At 49.5% G+C, this 20,837-nt stretch overlaps 1 protein-coding gene across 13 annotated transcripts in view; it reads right to left on the bottom strand.

The window, feature by feature from the left end:
• The window catches only part of C1H10orf90 (chromosome 1 C10orf90 homolog), a 212,552-nt gene that overhangs the window by 1,978 nt on the left and 189,737 nt on the right, over positions 1-20,837 (bottom strand). For all 13 annotated transcript variants that reach the window (XM_070567428.1, XM_070566828.1, XM_070566910.1 and 10 more), the window contains 3 exons: positions 19,476-19,660; positions 17,144-17,321; positions 2,249-2,312 (listed from right to left, as the gene is read on the bottom strand). In XM_070567428.1, the coding sequence (XP_070423529.1) occupies positions 2,249-2,312; positions 17,144-17,321; positions 19,476-19,660 (427 nt within the window). The remainder of the gene's footprint in view (positions 1-2,248; positions 2,313-17,143; positions 17,322-19,475; positions 19,661-20,837) is intronic.

Raw genomic sequence — 20,837 nt, 5'->3', positions numbered from 1 at the left:
TAGGTTAATCATCTGACACAAATATTCTCATTTAATCCTCATGACAGTTGGAAGGGGCCTATAGTGTCCTGCTGGCATATGAGGTCCCAGCAAGGTCAGGAGCCTTGTAAAGTCCCTCAGCTGGCTAAGGGTGGGCTGGGTTTCAAACCTCAGTCTGTGTGACTTTATGCAACATTGTCCCCCAACCATGCAGCTAAAGTAACCCGGGACATGCTTGTGCCTAGCACAGTGCCTGGCACACTGTGGACATCGATATGGTTTGAATGAATAAATGAACACATGGCTGCCACACCCAGGAGCTATTCTAGGAAGGACCAGGGGGAAGATGGTAAGGCATCAGTAGGAAAGCTGACTATCCCAAAGCTCCCCAGTGGAAATCCCTTCAGATCCATCGAGACCCCTCTTCCTGATGCTGACTGTCTGAATCCTATGGGGAGTTTCAGATAAAAATTCAGATAGAAACGGCCTGGAAGGACACACAGGAGGCTGATAACTGTGGGTGTCCCTGGAGATGGAACCGGGGCTGGGCAGTGCAGTGGGAAGACGGACAGTTGGTTACAAGGGACTTTGGCTTTATCACCATTGTTGGAATTTTTTAAAATGAAAATTTAATTTAGGGGCCGGCCCCGTGGCACAGCGGTTAAGTGCACACTTCGGCGGCCAGGGGTTCTCCGGTTTGGATCCCGGGTGTGCCATGCTGTGGCAGGCGTCCCACATATAAAGTAGAGGAAGATGGGCACAGATGTTAGCTCAGGGCCAGTCTTCCTCAGAAAAAAGAGGAGGATCGGCAGCAGTTAGCTCAGGGCTAATCTTCCTCAAAAAAGAAAAAAAGAATTTAATTTAACAATACAATTAATAACAAAGAATACAAAAGAAAAGAAAGCTCTGGTGTGATTCTGCGGGTGAGTGGGGTCTGAGAGCCAGGGTCAGAGCCCCCCAGGGCACAGCCCACAGAGCAGAGTGAAAACCCAGTTACTGACTCCATCACAGGAGACCTGGCTTCTGGCTGGGGAAGCCAATCATGTGGGTGCAGCTTCACCCAGCTCATTTGTCCTCTCCAGCCTCAGTGTCCCCTTTTGTAAAATAATAGGGTAATGCTCTCTGTAATGCTGCTTTGAGATCTATTATCTTAATTGTGTGGCTCCATAATAGCAGTGGTGGGTTTAGGGACTGGGAGGGGAAGATTTGGCTGAATCTTTTCGTTAAATTGAGAAAGGAATGCTTTTGGCATGAGGTATATGCAACTTTGCACTTCTGAAACAGCAAGTCTTAAAACCCAGAGGCCCTTTAAAAGCCCCAGTTAGAATGCTGTGAATCAGGTCGTTAATGGGATGGTCCCCCTTCTCGTGACTTTGGCTTTTTTTTTTACGAAGAGGTTTCCCACAGATGATGAAAGTTGGCTAACTATCACAAAAACAACCTAATATTACCTCTCACGGGAAAAGCAGAGATTTTGTGCCTGGAGTGGGGAGAAACACATTCTTCCTGTTTCAGTGGTTTCTCTAAGTGCACTATCAATTGGGTTCAATTATTATAATTCTTCCCAGTGCTAGGTACTTTTTTAAAACTAATGACATTTCACTAGCATAAACTTGGCCAACGCTATCGGGCTATTACATTTTGGTTAGGAGGCCAGGTCTCAGAAAGAATGGCAGCCTTGGTGGGCATCAGGTTGGTGAGAATTAGAGGGCGTCTAGAATAGCAACCAGCCCAGGAGAACAGGTCGAGTTTGCTGGCCACAGGGCCGCCAAGCCCACTGGGGATGGAGTGCCAGGAAGGCTGGCCCGTGGCCCTGTGTGGCCTCGCTGGCTACTACATGCCATTGGCTTCCAAATTTGGGTCTTTCCTGCAGGCCCTGCCACTGTGGAGGCCCTCAGGAGAAGCAGCTTCTCTCATCCTCATAAAATTACTTTCAAAGGCGCACAGTGACAAACAGCACCTGCCCAGGGCGATGATGAGAATGTGCAGAAGTGTCCCCATTATGAGTCCAGGGATCTCTTAGAGACCAATTACTGGATTGGTTCAGAATCCAAGACCCACCACTTTCCTAAGGTTTTTCCAAGAATGGCATTAATGTTCAGGGGCACAATTCAACAACTGCACTTCTTTTAGCCAACTTTTCAAATTCACGGCCAAGAAGATCTCAGACCTTAAACATGGACCCAGAAATAGTGGCCCTGTTGTACAGCGCATGGATCCTGACTCCCTCCTCCCCTGCTTTCTTCAACCTCACAAGATAACCGAGTACCTTTTAGATCGCATGTGCATCTCCTTCTCTGAAATGTACCTTTCTTTGGGTTTGAACAAGTTATCTGGAAAAAATGGAAAGAGGATTAATTCAGAAGGTATGGATGTCGCACGTTTTTAGAGAAACATTGCAGCAGACTTAGTTCACACTCCGTCACTGACCCTTAACCTAAGCCCCAGCCTGTTACGAATACTGCCGGACTCAGTAGACACTCATATGCCATAAACGCTTGTATTGAAATCGACAACCACCAGGTTGGTCTTGGCAGTGGTCCAATATGAGCATGAAGGACCAGGTTAGCATCTGACATACTTTATGGACAGCGGCTGCTTTGCAGGCTCCATTCAGCAATAGAGTCAGGGTTTGCTGGGGGCAATGCCAGGTGGCACTAAAATGGGCTTCAGTGTCAACCTGGGTGCCTGGTGCTGGGTGTGCAGTTGTCCCACACACAACCCCCCCCACCCCCCCAGGTTTTTGGTGCCTCCAAGGACAAGGAAGTCTCCCAGCTCTCACTAGAGCATTGAGAGCAGGCGCTTTCACCTCTGGGCCTCCATCGGGGTGCTCAGCCTCTGCATCTGTCCTAGTGGAAGGATCGCCCCTTTCCAGCATCAGAAAATGTGATGGATCACAACTTAACAGTAAAGCCCGTCTAGTGTCCCGTGCCTGAGAAAGTGCACTGTGGCTAGAAATCACTATGAGTCTGGAATGTTTTTCAACATAATTATATATTACTAATCACAACGATGTTTACAGATGGCACATCTTAAAAATAGTATTTGTTTAAAAAAATAGTGTAAACCCTTTAACAATAACTGAAATTCCCATGAGGCTCTGAGCCAGATAGATTAGCCAAGAGTCTGGCACACAAAAATGCTCCTGGGGTGCTCACTGCATGGAGGTGTGTCTGAGCAGCTGCCACACTTTCTGGAACACCTGGACAGTAACCAGCTCACCACCTTCATTCAGCACAAGCAGACAGGCAACTCAGCATCCTTGCTCCATATTGCAGAGTTGAAGTGGGCTCCTGGGATCCCCAGCAAAGACCTGGCATATTTCTATTAATCTCCTCCACCTGGGCCTGTCCCCGTTGCTTAACACTCCAGTGGAGCCACCAAAGACTTCTCAGGCTTGAGAATAAGCAGAATTTTACAGGAATATACAAGAAGGTGGGGTAGAGACAGGATACTAAGGGATTATTTCCCTCTGGAGAAATATAACAAACATGGCTACCAATTTACGATACGGAAAGCACACAGCAGCTAAGCTTGTATTCTGTGGAGATATTAAAGAAAAAAATGGCACCATTACTTAACTTCAAAGACGAGATTCAAAGAAGAAATAGGAGAAAGGGGAAAGAAATCAGAAGAATTTTCCCAGTTAAGGGACATTGTCCCCAGTGTTTGGAAAGGCACCGGGCCACAAGAATGAGGAGCAGTCAACATCACCATGAAGTCTGTGATGTGCTGAGACACCTCCCAGTGCCCACCCTTGGCTGTCACTACAGACAGGGCCAGGCCAGAGCGCGGGGCCTCGGGAAGATCCCAACGGCATTCCCAAAGAAATGGGGAGTCTCCTTAAGGCAGTCAGGGTCTTGGCTCAAGTCTGGATTAGCATTCCTCAGGAGCTACTCAAAGTCAGGGTGAGGCTAATGCAGGCAGATGGGGTCCCAAGGGAATAAAAATTGTGTTTGTTGCATTCTTATAAGCTCAATCCAGTTGCATGTGGTCTATCTCAGAAATTAGTTGTTTGTTTTGGGTTTTTTTTTTTTTGAGTTTGTTTCTTTAGAGCACCTGATACCACAATGAAGCCTTGGTTTCATTTCCAAGAGGAAACAAAAGCAAATGTGAGCTATTTGGCACCTCCACTGTTTTGTTTTCTGAACTCTCTTTGGCCTGCTGTGTCTCAGCAGAAGTTTCAAGTCTGGGCCCAGCAGCCCCTGTGAGGTGCAAAACAGACAGGTCTGTCTCCACAAGGGCCCTCCCCCACTGCCGGGCACCACCCGCACCTTGGGGAAGCGTGTGCATGTTGGGTGCCGTTGACTTTGAGTTTTCGTAACAGCAGCAAGCCCGTCTGGTGACTAGTGGGGCCTTTCTGGCCAGGAGGAAAGCGAAAGGAAGAAAGGGAGGTGCTTCCTGCCTGGAGGAGGTTGTTTGAAACAAAGCAAGTGGTTGCTAAGGGCTCCCAGACTCACCAGAGCTCAAAGAAGGCACCTACTATCCAGGGTCTGTCTCGGGGAGGAAGTGGAAAGGGAGGGGGAGGGAGCAGCGCAGCAAAGCGGCATTATTATCGGTAATAATGCTGCCAGCGCTTAGGATGCTTCCTTACATGGTCTCCCTTGATCTTCATACCAACCCTATGACACACTCATGATTTTTTCGTATTTTCAGATTGGGGAAATCAAAGTTCAAAGGGCTGAGTGGTTCCTGCTCAGGTGCACACATTGAACGAGTGAGTGGCAGACCTGGGTTTCAGCCCGAATCAGCCCAGCTCCGGCCACACATGCTCTTCACTTCAGAACTTGGCCACCAACCCATGGTTGCAGAATCTGCATGACAGGAACCCTGAAAGTGCTAGTTCATTTCCCATGAGACCAATTCAAAATTCCTTTTTCTTATACGCCATCCTTCTACCTTTAATGAGCAACTACTCTGTTGCCAGGTGATGCTCAGAAGAAAAAAATAGATAAGATCCTGCCACCATGAGACTCACTTGTTGAGGGAGGAGTCAAATAACTAACAAACAACCTACAGAATATGAGGCAAGTACTCCGAAGAAAAGGAAACCAGGCCATGAGGTCGGGGGGACCTGGGCGGTCAGGAAGGCCCCTCGGGGAGGAGATAGTTAAACCATGACAGGAATGACAAGAGCCAGCAGAGGATCTGGGTGAAGGGGGTTGGGTAGAGGGAACAATGAACTCCTCCTCAGGCAGGAGGAGTGAGAGCCATGGTGTATGCAGCGTGAGGGAGGGAGGGTGGCATGAGAGCATGACGTGAAGCCAGGCAGGTAGAGGGGCAGGAGCAGGGCAGCAGTGGTCCTCCACCCAGGTCACACTGTACCACCACCTGGGGAGTTTCACCAGATTCCCATGTGTAAGTATTGGAATCTGGACCGGAATCTCCAGATGATTCTAATGTGCACCAGAATCGGGAAACACCCATGTTGCCTTTTACAGGCCTGTTAAGGGGTTTTCCTTAGAGTAAGAGAGATGGAGAGTCACGTGGGGTTTTAAATGGGAGATCTGATTTACATTGTTAAAAGATGACTCTAGCGGCTGCTCAGAGCACGAACTGGGTGGAGGGGATGCAAATATGGCAGCAGGGAGACAGACCAGGTGGCTGCAGCGGTAAATGAGAGACGGCAGTGCTCAGCACAGGCCGAGCGGTGGGAGGACTCAGCACTCCACACTGAACAAAGTGAGTGCGGGGCTGGGAGAGAAGAGTCAGGATGGCTCCCAGGCTTTGGGTTTGAGTCACCACTCATGTGATGACAGTTAACCTTTCACTTCTTTGGTGCTCTGCAGTAGGGACACAAATAAGACTAAGGGCTCAAAGGGTGAGAACCTTTAGGTGCCAGGACCAACATCTGCACAGGGAGAGGGCTCATGGGAGAATGCTCTGTCCACCAGGGAAGAGGCGGGGCTGGGAAGACCGCACAGTAGGCGACAGCCGCGCTGCGTCTTGAGAAAGAGAGGGGTCCCCGGACAGCAGCAGGAGGGCTGGGGGGAAGGGGAGCCCAGGTGGAAATGCAGCAGGACCACAGGGACCTGCCTGCAGCAAGAGAGAGTTCTTCAAGACACACGCGGCAGGACCCGTTAGGGACCTCGTTTCACGGGATGGACCTCAACCTGCACGCGCTTTCTTCAAACATACAGTGAAATCCCATCTATCAATTCCCTTTTAATGAAAATTCTGCCTTTATAAAATTAAAGTGACTGGTGAGAACAACTTTCAGCCCACTTATGGGTCTTTCATGAATTTTCCTTGAAGCTTTGTGTATTCTAATTCACTAATGTGGAGGAGAAAGAACTAGAGTAGTATTTACTTCCCATTATCATTCAAACAGAAGAATTATTTTAAAAATAAAATTACTAAAGTAAGTTGCTCATTTCTGTATTTCTGGAAAATTCTTTTTATTATTATTTTCTTAACCCTGAGTCTCTGTGTCTGGCTCATTATTATATCCAAACTACAGGCCTGTTGCTAATTTCACTTGGCAAAGCCAGACACGCTTAAGCCCTTGCCTGCTTCAAAGTCAGCAAACACTCAGCTACCAAATCTTGGTGCTTCCGAGGCTGCTCTGGGGGAGCAGCTGAGTGAAAGCCAAGTGTTGACATCCCATTGATCTCTATAAACACAGGCAGGTGTTTATTATAACCTTCACCTCACATGTGTGCAAAACACACATGCACACACACACACAGGGACAGGTGGCCTCAACATTCAGACAGCTGGCAGTGTCACCAGGAGGCAGCAAGGATCACCCGGTCGGTTGCCGGCATGATTGGCTGTTTATGGGGCAAGGGCTCTTTTTCGTCCACATGGAGCCCTTATCGCCAGCTCTGATTGCAAAGCTTCGCTTTGCTGATTGCACAAGTAATCTAAATGGTAATCAAGTTCACACCAGACTTATTAGCACAAGGCCCTCCCAGAGCGGCTTTTCTGCAGTCACCCTGAGCACTCAGAAGAATCACTCACACGTTTGCTTCCCCATCTGAGAAACCAGGAGATCCCTGTTGGAGAGAATTCAGCCAGGAGCCAATAAGCCGGTTTGCAGTGTAGATGCCAAGTCTACACCTCCCAGAATCTCCTATTAAAGACTAGGCCTCCCAAAGGAAATGGAAATGTTTTAGGGGGAAAAAATCTCTAGAGAAATTTTCCCCTAAAACAGGGCCCCAGTACGTCTGTACTCTAAGATCACAGACTTTTCACTACGCCAGTTTCAAAGCCAATGAGCAGTTGGCCTTCCTGCCGCTGGAGCAGTTACATCATGGTTTTCAGGAGCTAAATCCAATTTCTTGCTCGCCCTTTCTATTCAGCTCACCTCAGTGGGACCTCTAATTTGCTTGAGGTAGGCAACAGCAAAGCTGTGCCCTCTGGACTAACTAGCCCTCCAGAAATTAAACGGTGCACGTTGCACCACGCAAGAGTGAGTTAGAAGACTCGTAGGCTGCTTCCTTCTGAAATGCTCTTGTGATGATAAAATCTACTGCTGGATAAACATCCTCATTTTTCTAAAATCACTTCTAGCCTTCTGTGGAATCCTGCCCCTGAATGACAGTTCCACGTGGTGAGCAGCCTGTTCCAGGGAGCTGGAAGGTGGGTGGAAGCTGCCTTGATGCTGGCACTTATATGAAAACAACACTGTGCGCCAATTATCATCTGGACACACAAGAGAGATGCTGATGTCAGACTGCAGAAATGCAACGAGGCTCTCAGCCCCTTCTGGTGAAGGCATACAAAAACAAGAAAGGAGAATAAACCAGAGGTCTCCAGAGACATCTATTTCTTTTTGCATCTATTTCTTTTCTTTTCGAGAAACGGGATGAGGGAGCTCCTGCTTAAACAATGAATCACCTTCCTGGAGGAGAGCTCAGCTCCTGCACGCAGAGATTTATGCTCTAGTTTAGAGCAGGCTCCCCACCTGGGGGCTTCCACAAAAAGATGAGGTGCTGGGGAGCTAAGGATGGATTTGAGAAAGGGTCTGCCCCCCTGGGAGGGGGTGGTGATGAAAAGGACTCACCATGAATGCTGGCAACCTACGAGCCCCCTATGGATCTGCATAACGGGAGAACCCTTGATGAAACATGGGCAGGCAAGACACGAGGAGCATGGCTTCAGCTCCCCCAACTACAGGGACCAGATGCCCAAGTCAAACATGTCTATGAAAAACATTTTTTGAGAGAAATGGAATCTTGATGCAATCCCTAGTTCAATCCTGCTCCATCTCCTGGGCCCAAGAGCTCCATCGCAAGCCCGTTTTTCCTCCTTACTCCCTCAGGGTCTTCTCTTAGATGATTCTAGACTTGGTTTACAGCTGTCTTCCTGACCAACTCTCTCCCAAAGTGGCACATGAACCCCTAGAGGACAAGGGAGAATCTCTTCTCCTCTATTTCCTCCCCACCAACCCCCCGAACACCCCTGCCCCCTCCCATTCATACTCCACCTCCAGGGCCAAAGACACCTAGGGTTAATATGTCTTGCCTGGTTACTCCTCAAAGATCCAGCAAAGAACAGAGAGGGCCAAGGCTTTCCAGTAGCCCCAGAAAAGCCCCAGGGGCCGCAAAGGAAGGCTGGCCTGTATCATGGTGGCTCTCTCCTGCACCAGCCATCTCTGGTTGCCAGCATGGCAGGCAGCCAAGGCCACGCAGAACAGCAAGCTGCAACCGTGTGAATTCAGCTTACCCGGGTGTCAGTAGGATCAGTGACTCTCAACCTAACCCAGATCCCTACTCAAGACCAGAAGCTCACAATCTGAAGCCCCGTCAAGGGCTCCCATCAGTTGCTGAAAACATGCATTTCCCCATGGGAGGCCTGCAGTAGCAGGCAAGGCGATGCACAGCATTTTCTGCGAACAGCTCACTGGGGAAGTTGAAGGCAAACCAGCAGCGGGTGGGCAGCTTCCCCAGCCCTGAAGATTTTATAACCCCACTTCTTAGTGACCTCGCTACATATGGCAGGAAATTCATAGTTTGTTTATACTTACATAAAAATAACATGAGCATTAGTAAACTAAACATTATACTTTTATGATGTCCATTTGATGCCTCCTTTGGCCAGCCTGACCCTCCACACCATGGTAAAGATGTCTGTTCGGGCTCCGAGTCTGCAGACCTGGGTGAGTTCAGGCCTCAGCTTGGCGCCTGAGTGCTCTGGGAAAGGCTGCTCAAGCTCCCTGAGTCAGCTCCTCCTCTGCTCAGTCGGGGGACAGCATCTGCTTTAAAGGGTCTTAGGAGGTCTCAAGGGAATGGTCCATACGAAAGCGCACTGTAACCCGTGAAGACCAAACCACAGCAACAATGCTATCACCATTCCCCAAGTGTCCCCTGCATCGAGGCCCCAGTTCGTGATTCAGTTCCTCCTAACTATGACCCAGTAAAGCAGGTCTTCTTTCCTCCTTATAGGGGAGGAAACTGAGGTCTCGTGGTTCAGTCACTTTCCGCAGTTCTCAAAGTCAGGAAGTAAAAGTCCTGAGAACTGAGTTCCTGATGGAATCTATGGGATTTTTATTCTCTGTGGAAGATCTATGGTTGTGGTTCATCAAAGTGGGGCTTATATTTTCACATAAATGCCAATATCTGTGCAGCTTCTGGAACCAGCAGCATCAGCATCACCTGGGAACTTGTTACAAATGCAGATTCTTGACCCCACCCCAGATCATCGGATTGAGAGATGCTGGGGAAGGGCCAGTGGTGTTCACTTTCTCAAGCCCTCCAGGGGATACTGGTGCTCGCTCGGGTTTGAGGACCACTGACAGAAGGTAACTCAAGTGATGAGGAAAAAAGCCAAGTCCTGGAGTGGGTTTCGAGGCTTTGCAGAAGGATGGCCAGATGGAATATAGGATGCCCAGTGAAATTTTCATTTCGGATCCACAATGAAACAGTTTTTAGTGTAAGTATGTCCCATGCAATATTTGGGACATACTTATACTGAAAAATGTTTTGTTAATCTGAAATTCAAATTTCACTGGGAACCCTGTATTTTCACTTGATAAATCTGACTCTCTTTTCTCCCTGGTTATTTCAGATGGTGACATTTGTGAAGTACTTTCCAAAGGGACTGTGACTGGCTCCTCTTTCTCTGATGGACTTTGTGCTGGGCACCAGCATGATGGCATTGTTACCGATGCCAGGGTAGCCCACATGGAGACAGGTCCAGGAAGGCCTGTCTGTGGACAAGCATCCGGTGAGCCAAAGCCAGCCACAGACTGTGAAGACAGCATCACACCCCACACCCCACTGCCCAGAGGTCCCCAGGGCTCTCAGGCATCACTTCCTGGCATTGCTAGACCGAGGGACGCAGGTAATGAGAGCAAGACCTCCTTCCCACAGTCCCAGATTTCTGTGGAAAATGGCAGATCGAAACTCCAGTTGGGTTTTCTTTAGCAAAGCATGGTAGATGTTTCTATAAGTAAAGATTCCTAGAGCAATGTTTCCAAAGTGGACTCTCAAGAATTAGATGAAAGCATTCCAAAGCCAAAGAAGTTTAGGGAAAACAAGCTTAAACAAATTTAAGCAGTCTTCATTGTTGCAGGGTTCATCAGTGCCCTTAACATACACTGGGCATTGTAACCCTCCAACCACACAGAATACAAGACATTTCTCAAAGGGACCTGAAGGGCCTGCTCTCCCTCTGGACTGTGTTTGGATAGTTCTAGGCCTGAGGACACTGGGGAGAAAAGGGAGACCAAATGCAGAACATTAACAGTGATAAATAGTTCTCAGTTTTCAAAGTCGTTATTTGTGGCTATAGGACAGGATTTAATCTCTATACATAAAAAGAAAATCTGGCGTATTTCTCCACATTATGGCAAGTTTAAATTACTCATTTAAAGGAACCTCAACAATGGCTCAACTCACACACGTCACCAGAAAACAGCACCATCTAGCACAATCAGAAAGACTCACTGTGGATCTGGGAGTCTCTGTTTGCTCCAATTCCAGGGCTTCCCAGCATTTTTTTTAGAGAACCACAAAATAGGGTGATTTATAGATGATGAATAAACTTTCATTCTCGTTGCCAAGCAGATTTATACCCTTAGTGTCACTACAGGTTTATTACTGAGCTGCAGTGTGGGATAAAGGGGAGATCATTTGGAAAATAAAATCAAGACAACCGGGAAAAGAAATGTCCCCTGAATTCGGTTTTCCTCACTGGTCTGCAACTCTGTGTTTTCACCTTATGTTATTTTAATTGTAAATAACCCGTCCTTTAGGTCTACTTCTAATCAGTGGACATAAACTGGTCTTTTCTTCACATGTTTCCTTAAAAAACACACTACACTTTCTCATTGGTCTGGGAAGGACACTAATATGTTCTACACGCGAATGTCTTTGAATCAAGGAGACAGCCTTTTAGCTAAATCACGCTCCCTGTTTTCTTTGCAGACTGATGAACTTACAATTTAATTGCATCTGATACGCACATTTTAAAATTTCTTTGTGAGTAATATTGGGAGAACTATCCACAAATATTTACTCTCATGTTTTATGGAAAAACATTCACGAGATCAGCTCAGGTGATAGCCAGGGCCCGGCTTGCTGCACGATGAGCAGCACGATTTTATGACTGCGGTGACTTCCCCAGCCATCACGTATCTGCTGGGTCACTTCTCCAGCTAGATGCTCTGGGAATGCAAATTAACTTTAATACTTGCTCCAGCCAAGAATCGTCAGTGAAAGCAGATCGTCGGAGAAGGAATTCTGCAGTGCCTTCAGGAGAATTCCGTTTTTCTACTGGTCCGTGATCTGAATAGCTCTGACTTGGCTCACCCTCGGAAGTGTGGCTAACGCGATTCAGATTAATTCAGTCTGCTTCAGTGCACATAGGAGGGCGTCCCAGAGTGACTTGGTGTGGTGTGTGCACACTGGCACTCAAGATGTAGGGAGAATTTTCCAGCACACTCATATGGCTATAATCCAAATAAGAAGGTACGAAGATGGGGGATCTAGAGAGATACACAAGTCAAGAGTACTCAAATGGAAGGGGGTGGGGAGACTGGATGGGGATAGTCACGGCGGGCTTCATGGAAGAGGAGGATGTTCCTGCGGGGTTTTCCATACATTCTTAACACAGGTTAAGGGGACATGACAAAGATATTGACAGGCAGAGGGGAATCAACCGAGACGGGAGCAAAGCAGCCTGGGCTGGATCTGAGCACGGCTGGGCTTTCTGACTGTTGGCAGCACTGAGGGCAGGAATCAGCGGTGATTCCTAAGGAGCAAGCGCTCCTCTGTGAATTGAAAGTCATCACACTGCCCAGGTCATGCAGTGCAGGAAGGAGAGGAAAGGGCCTCGCAGGTAAGAGATGAAGGAAGAGGCTGGACTTGAGACGAGCTAGTAAGGTTGGGCAGGATTTTGCAGGGCAGAAAGGAAGAGGGACAGATAAAGCTTCCATCAGGTGGTTTGGGGACCCTGATTGTGAATGTCCCTGGAGGTAAGGAAGAACAGCAAATGAGAAATGAGACCAACTGGGAAGGCTGCGGGAAGGCAGAGGCAGGCAGGGTGGGGGTGGGCTCCAGGGAGGATCTGAGCTGAACCTCCAGCCCAGGGAGATGATGAGGCCGGGCTTGGGGAGCTGCAGTGGGAACAGGATAGAGCCACAGATAGGTCAACAGAGGACAGTGAGGGCTGCCGCTGACTGAGCACCTACAACCTGCGGGTGCTGTACTGCCTCCTACCTGCAAGACTGCAGGTGCTGCACCAGCTACTACCTACAGGTGCTGTACCGCCTACACCTACCGGTGCGGTACCCCTACACCTTCAGGTGCTGTACCCCTACACCAACAGGTGCTGAGCCCCTACACAAATAGGTGCTGTACAACCAACACCCCACAGGTGCTGTACCCGTACACCTACAGGTGCTGTACGTTCTACACTCACAAGTACTATACCCTCTACACCCACAGGTGCTGTACCCCTACACCCACGGGTACTGTACCCCTACACCTATAGGTGCTGTACCCCTACACCTACAGTTGCTGTACTCCTACACCTACAGGTGCTGCACCGCCTACACCTACAGGTGCTATACCTTCTACACTCATAAGTACTATACCCTCTACACCCACAGGTGCTGTACCCCTACACCCACGGGTGCTGTGCCCCTACACCTATGGGTGCTGTACTGCCTACTCCTGCAGGTACATCTGCAGGTAATGTACCTCCTACACCTATAGGTGATGGGCCGCCTATTCCTGCAGGTCCTGTACCTGATGCTTCCCATGTGGTTTTAGTCCATCTTGCTCCCGATTCATTCTGCAAGGTGGACGCTATGACTAATTCTGAACCACTCTAATTCCTAGGTGCCTTTGGACATGACCACATCCTCCCCCCGCCATGGGATGCCAGGAGCAGTGTGGGAAGATGGGGAAGTCTTGCCTACAGCCCCAGGTAAGTGGTGGAGTGTGCAGGAGGAGCCCTGACTTGAAGAGAGAGGCCCTCAGACTGGGGAGTCAGCAACCTCAGAGAGTGAAAGCAAAGCTGCCTCCTGCCTTCCCCCTTCAGCTTCCTAGGTCTCATTTCCTCTCCTCCGGAACTTGGCAGTCACCACTTTCCACTCATTGTGCCACCTGAGAACCTCTCCGTCTGTCACTGTTCTGCATTCCACAGAGTATTTAGACTCAGGAGCAGCAGATACAATGCCTTCTAGCCTCCTTAGGCTCGTCTTGGGCCCCTGTGTCTCTCCCTCTGCCCCACACTCTCATTTCACATTCCAGTCCTAGCTGAACTGAGCACCTCAGGTTACTCTCACTACTGTGCCTTCAGTACCCCCAAGGTGGGGGCAAGTCCACACCTATGAGTTTCCATGGCAACCAGACAAATGCTTTCATTGGCACTTAGTAAATCCCAAGGTCATTTCCTCTTTACCTGTGTGCTTTCCCCACAAGGTGGCGAGGTCTGTGAGACCAGAGACTGTGCCTGGCACGGAGTAGGTTCTCAAGATAGGTTTGCTAAGACATGGATGAAGAAGCTCCTATGTCACTGCTATAGTCATGCAAAGGTGGCCCAGGTGGCTCCTGGGCAAGGAAAGAGACATGCATTTATTGGCTTTGGGAATTCAAGCTATAGGGGACGAGACAGTAAAGAGAGGCTGGGGCTGTAGGCAGGACCTTTATAATGCCACTTCCTGGCTTCTCCACAATCCCTCTCAAATGTTCATGAGAATCCCCGTCTCCACACAGGGAGCCCGGTTAACACAAACACACATGTGCGTGCACGTGCATGCGTGCACACATGTCACTGCTCTGAGCCTCAAAGACTCCTCAGAACTCGTCAGCCAACAGGAAGCAGAGCTGGCCTCTGGCCCTCGCTGTAATTGTCCCTGCGAGGCAGGCGCTTGCTCTCCCGGCAGCCCCTGCCCTGGAGGGTGTTTGTCAGCTGCCAGAGCTCCCACCTGAACAGCTCAGGTCTGTTCCAGAGCCAAGACCGCTGGCGAGCCCTGATGAGAGGCCGCTACCCCAGCTCGGAAAGCAAGCAAGCCTTCTTTCTAACAGACGTCTGGACACTGCAGCCAGAGCTCATTCATGCAAATGATTTATTAACTAATTTAGCATGTAAGAAAAACATGTGCATTTTGCTTTTATCGTCTTGCCAGCAGACAGGCTGAAGACAAGATGTGTACTGTAGACTTGTTTAATGGGGCCTTCAACACTCCCTCTCACTAGCGCGGGCTCACAAGAGGCTCTGATTCCCGAAGTTGTCCAACTGAACTGACCTAACACAAACAAACATGGGGGTAAAGCTCTCATCGACACATAAATACCGCAGGATGGGCAGAAGAGCCGCAAGACCCTTGCACCCGAGGCCCGTCCAGAGCAGTCTCATCGCCAGGACTGTCTTGAAATTTGGGGAATAGAAAGGTGACTTGGTTATTTACTACTATTGACTGGGTCTCACCACCTTTCATATAGATATGGTTTTAAGACTTTCATTTAAAGGAATGTGGACTTGTGAGGATTTCTGTTTCCAGCAAACACCACAGTTGGATGATGGCAGTGGATAGAACTGTGTCTCCCCTAAAAGATACCTTCAAGTCCTTGTCCCCCTATCCCCAGCCCCATATGTGTGATTGCGACTTTATTCGGAAATAGGGTCTTTGCAGATGTACGCAAATTAAAATGAGGTCATCTTGGATTAAGGTGGACCCCGATCCATCGCCTGTGATCTTATAAGAAGAGAAAATTTCTACATAAAGACACACAGACATGGCAGAGGCCATGTGAAGATGGAGGCAGAGATTGGAATGATGCATCTACAAGCCAAGGAATGCCAAGGAATGCCAGAAGCCACCAGAAGCCAGGAGAGAAGCGTAGGATGGACTCTCCCTCTAAGCCGCAGAAGGAATCAATCCTGTTGACACCTTGATTTTGGACTTCTGGCCTCCAGACTGTGAGATAATACATTTCTGTTATTTTAGTCAGTCTGTGGTCATTTCTTACAGCAGTCCCAGGAAACGAATAGAGCTGACCAAGGCGGCCTCCCTCTGGTATTTGAGATGATGGTATTCCAGACCATTTGGGGCCCACAATGTGGCACAGCTGGAAGGTAGCTGCCCCAGGGGACGAAGAACCCAGCACGGCTGCTGATGCATGGCCCCACACATAACAAGTTCCCAAATGTCCTTGGGTCTCCATATTTTGCTACACAAAGTAAAGGGATCTGACCAAAAGGAAGCTCCTCAGACACTATTTTTTGTGTGAATGTGAATCTGTTGAGTTCTAAAGAGGCATTGTGTTATATTTGTTAACCTATCAAGAAGGATCTTCAAAAATGTTGAGGCGGAGGGGCCCACACATCATGGGTACCTGGGCAGCCCTCCTCAGGACAAGCAGAGACATTGAAGGCCCCAGGGGGCCTCCCTGTTGAAGACTCCCAGTTGTGGCTGACATTTGTCATCCCTCATAGCAGCTTGAGAAGTCAGCACCTGAACCCAGCTCACTCTTTGTTGAGCCAGAGACTAAATGGCACCCTGGAGAACACACTCAAATCGAGCCTCTATCTGCCAACTGGCTTGAAATTCTGGTGAGAGACACATTTCAAGGGGGGGACCTCTTCGCCCATTCATCTTGTTGATTTCCTTTCCTTGGCCTACTGGAACATGTCACTGGGAAGAGCAGTGTGTTTTGCCAAATCCTTCGCCACAAGAAGGATGCATTCAAGTCCACCCTTGCCCAGGGTCTTAGGCAACTCCCCCCACAGTGCTCTGGTTGCATGAGGGAACCTTGGCCTGCCCATGGACCCTGGAGGTTAACAGGAATGCCCTTACAACACTCTTTGTCCTCTGTCCCTCAGGCCCCTGCAAGACCTCGGTAATGTTTGCTAAGCTGCATTTTATTGGATATAGTTATTTCCCCTGAGGACTTTTATTCAGAATTATACCCATGATTTCACCTCCTGGGGGCCAGAACATTTTCCTAGGAAAAAAAATCTTGCTCCTCTATCCAAAAGAATAAAACTGAGGTTTCCCCAGGCCTCCAGATTTTAAGATTTGAGTTGGCAGGCCGTCAGTTGTGCTCTGATGTCCCTGTTCTTGCCCTCATCTCCTCTTGCTATTCTTGCTGGTTTAATAGTCTGTTTATAAGCTCCATGAAGAAAAGACTGAGGTCAGCCTTGCTCACTGCACCATCCCCAGCTCCCAGCACGGTGCCTGGCCGAGAGAAGGTTCCTGGTATCTCTTCTCTAATGAGGGGAATGAGCGCTGCCCCTCCCAGGGTCGGCTTGACACCGGCTCTGCAGCTCTTCGAAAGCCGGCCATCCCCTCTCTGAGCTCCCAGCAGGAAAGGGGTTTCAAGATGAAGAATGTTGATGGAGACAAGCTGGAGTCACCCTCGCACCCTGAGGTCTGTTTTGCAATCTATAAAGGGCAAAGGGGATCTCTTGCAAATATCTGTTAGGAGCCAAGAATTTGAACTTGCTACCCTGGCTGCTACAGTTGTGTGGCTTCTTTCCCAGCTCTAATGGTAAATTTGTGTCCCAAGTTATTACTGCTGAATTCAGTGCCCATATATAATCTCTCAAAATGGGCTGGCTCCCAGAGCATGCTTCCTGATACTAAGGTTTGGATACTTAGAGCAAACACGAGCCCTGCAGATGTCATTTGCACCGTCACCTCGGGCGAAGGGTCCAGCCCCAGGGATCCCCCAGTCTCGCCAGGCCTCTTCAGCCACCCAGAGCTTACCGCTAAGAGGATGAGGAACGGTGAACTGCTTCTTGTTGGCGCGGACAGGGAGAAGAGACTGCTTCTGCCCCACGTTCTCCTTCCGCTGGGCTTTCCTCTGCTGCACCATGTGTTCGAGCTTCTTCAGTCGTTCTTGTGAGCGAGAAATGAACTGAGGTTTACGGACTTCCAGCGCTTCCTAAGTGAAGGAAAGAAAACATTTTAAGAGACAGGCAACATCCATCTGATTTGGTCAAGAAGCTGATCAAAAGTACAACACTCAGAGACCGAAAGCCACCGTGCGTAAGCATGTCACAATTTTCTTCTACAACTTCCTGTAAAAGTTGTAACGGATATTGATACCAGGGGTCCTGGTGGCCGGTCCTGCCCTGCCCCAAGTGCGCCACTGCAGCATGACCAACTGGTCACCAACATCAAGGTTACGAGGCACAGGCAAACTTCTGCCCATTCCTCCTCCTATGCTGTCAATTCTACCATATCAAAGTCTGACTGCCCCAAACACCCAATTCCAGAGACACAGAGCAGGGCAGGAATGGAAGCACCATGAGCCCCTTGCTTCTGCTGGGAGCTGGACGCCTTAAGAAGCACAGACCAGATCTTCCACTCAATGTAAAATGTGTGCCTTTTTAGGAGAAGCTGCAATTGCAGCTAACAGAAACAGCTTCTCCTCCCAGGTAGAAGAGTTGGCAAGAAATCTTTGCTATGCAAAATGGGTCTGTAGCTCCAGAGAGAAGGTAGAATTTCTGTATTTCCACTTCAGCCTCATCTCTCACTGTCTCCCCCATCCAGGCCTACACTAAGCTACCTACCCAGGTTTACTGAAAAAGAGACACCACCATGGATGAATTCTGCTCCATGCCAGGCACTGGGCCAGGTGCTGTCTGTGTGTTCATCGTCTCCGGGAATCCCCACATTGATCCTGGAAGGCAGATTTATTTATCTCCGTTTGACAGATGCAAAAACTGGGGCTCACCGTAGTTTGGTAGATCACATAGTGACTCTCAGCTGTGGCAGTCTCATGCTTTTCCCACGCTGCCTTTCATTGTCCTAACTTGCTTTCCTTTGCAAACCTCTGTTCAAGTGGGTCCCTTGCCTGGGGTACTAGTCACACCCATCGGCTCAAGTTCCCACTCTCCCAGAATGCTCTGTCGTGTCTCCCCATTCAGCCTGAGCATTGTGGTGCTTCACAGACCACCTGGTGCAAGTGGTTCACACATGTTTATCGGCCTGCTAGGCTGTGAGCTCCTGGAGGCCACGGGCCACATCTCATCCACATAGTATCCCTCACAGCCACTTCCCTGAGGTCTGCACACAGTAGGTGCTCAAAAGTCCTTCTGGAGGTGCTGCTGCAGCAGAAACATTCCTCTGCCACATTCCTCTTCCAGCTCTCCGGGACCTCAGAGCTCCCAGGAAGAGGGCAGCTTGGGCTCCATCTGTGTCATGAACATGCCCCTGGTAGCTGTACCAGGAAAGGAGTCTTCGCAGCCAATATGCCTCCACTCACCAGGCCTGGGTCCCCGGCACAAGTCACAGGGACTGGAGAGACAGAGAATGGCCCGTTGGCCCAGGCTTGGCTGCTGCCTCAGCTGCCCACCCTGAGGCTGGAGGCTCTGGCTGCTGTGGGGGCACCATCCTCCACCCTCTCACCAAGGGCCAACCCGCGCAACAGGGGTGCAGGGGCCGGCAGATGGAGCCGTCTCCACACGCACAGGGTGGCTTACAACACCCCAAGGCATGGTGGCTCTACCACACGATGTCAGCAAGGGCTTTCTCTGAGGCTGTCTGCCCTTCTAATTTTTATATCTCTGTATTTTTTGAACTTTAAAACATGTGTCCATATTATTTCTACAATTGGGAAAAGATACCAAATGAAAGCTTTCGTATCCTTGAAACCATGGCCACCTGACTTTGGAACTTCCTTAATCTTTCAAAGGCTCAATGTCCTTAACCGAAGACAAGGTTATAGGGGCTCCTGCCTCACTTGGGTGCTGTGAACGATGGAAGCCACTGACGCCTAGGAAGTGACCTGCCTGATGTCTGGGCACGTGGAACTTCTCAACAGATGCTCATTGTCATTGCTACAATCACTGTCACTATGGATATTATGTGACCTTCACTCTAGGCCAGTGGAACAGACAACATTCTCTCCATCACTCACACAGTGAGACAAAGACTCCGAGAAGATAGGGGACCTGCCCAGAGTCACACAGACACTACGAAGGGGAGACAGGTCTCCATCCTCAGAAGCAGAAGTGAGATCGTGTGCCCACGGACTCCCTGGGGAAGATCTCCCCTAGGCCGGAATCAAGCCAGGAAGCACGGAAGTTCTCACCTGCAGGGTCAAGGAGCCTGCAGGCATTTGCCAGCCCTTGGAACAGTCTTCCGGCAGGTCGGGGGTCTCTGGTTCCTGTGGGGCTGCTGGCTCAGGCGGTGCGGGCGCGGGCTCGGGGGTGCTGGGGCCCTCTCTCCTCTTGCATTCCTTTAACTTTACAACCAAGTCGCAGCAGGTGTAATCTCCTAGGAGCGAAGATTTAGAATTCCATTTAGAGGGCACCACGTGATTGCCGCCTGGCTCCTCAACACCATTCACAGAAGACAATTTTGAAGATAGAAACGCCAGTGGGTTATTAATGGGCCTCGTTAAGCCGACGAGATCTGCCTCATCACAGACCCCCACCCCCTCAGCTGGCCCGGTCACAGGGAGGAAGGTTTGCGGGCAGCCAGGCCTCAGGACTGCCTAATTATGCCATGGAGGTATTCCCTTGGCTTCTGATGTTCCAAATGCCTTTCCTCACAAGGAAAGAAACTTTTCTAGTCTGTGCTTCACATTAAGTGTGTCCTGTACAATGCTTACGGCTTGGTTGTTTGGGGACAGTGTATTCATTTATCTCATGTTTTCGGCACTAATGATGTAAGATGGAGGAGTGGTGTTCAATTATTTATCCCTCCTCTTAATTTGCTGGAGACTACCACTGGCTTTACATTTGTAATGGAAATTCTCTCTCTCTCTCTCTATCTTGCACACGCGCACGGCTGGATGTGGCCTCATCCCAGGGCCATTTTGACATTCCTTTGTGGAAAAGGTCAGGGAATGAGTTGGGGGGATTAATTTGAATTCACTGAGCACTTCCTGACCAACTTCTCCTTCTGGAACACAATATCCCTTCAGTCTGTCCTAGGCCACTCTTCCCGCCTGAGCTCCCCCTGCTCCCCCCACCGCACGTCCCCCCAACCACAGCCTCCCCAAATGCCTCCAGATCTGCGACTCAACAGCGTCTTTCTCATCCTCGCCCACAGGCTCTCCTATCTCCACAAAGCCCCTTTGATTCCTCCACCCGGTGACCTCCTACCTCCAGGCTGAGCCCAAATCCTTCAGGAAGCCCCCTCCCCTTCCCAAGGCAGGCTCCATCCTGCCTCCTCTGTGTTCCCGCAGTGGAACACACTTCATGCATTCAGCAGCATCAGTGACAAAGTAAGCTCGTCACAGGATGTTTTAACCCCACAAGCCTGTGACTCCCTTGAGGGCTAAACTGTGTCCTATTCGCCTTGCATCTCTCCATGGTGCCAGCCCAGGCGCCCAGAAGGAGTAGTTCTGTTGAGAGTGGAGAGGTGTCCACTAGGAGGCTCACCTGGCCATAGGACGCATCTCCATGGTCCCGTGAATCTCTTATCTGAACCCCTTGTTATAACCTCC

Source organism: Equus przewalskii, chromosome 1 (assembly GCF_037783145.1).
Source record: "Equus przewalskii isolate Varuska chromosome 1, EquPr2, whole genome shotgun sequence".
Classification (NCBI taxonomy): Eukaryota; Metazoa; Chordata; class Mammalia; order Perissodactyla; family Equidae; genus Equus; species Equus przewalskii.
This window is presented reverse-complemented; position numbering and strand designations above follow the sequence as displayed.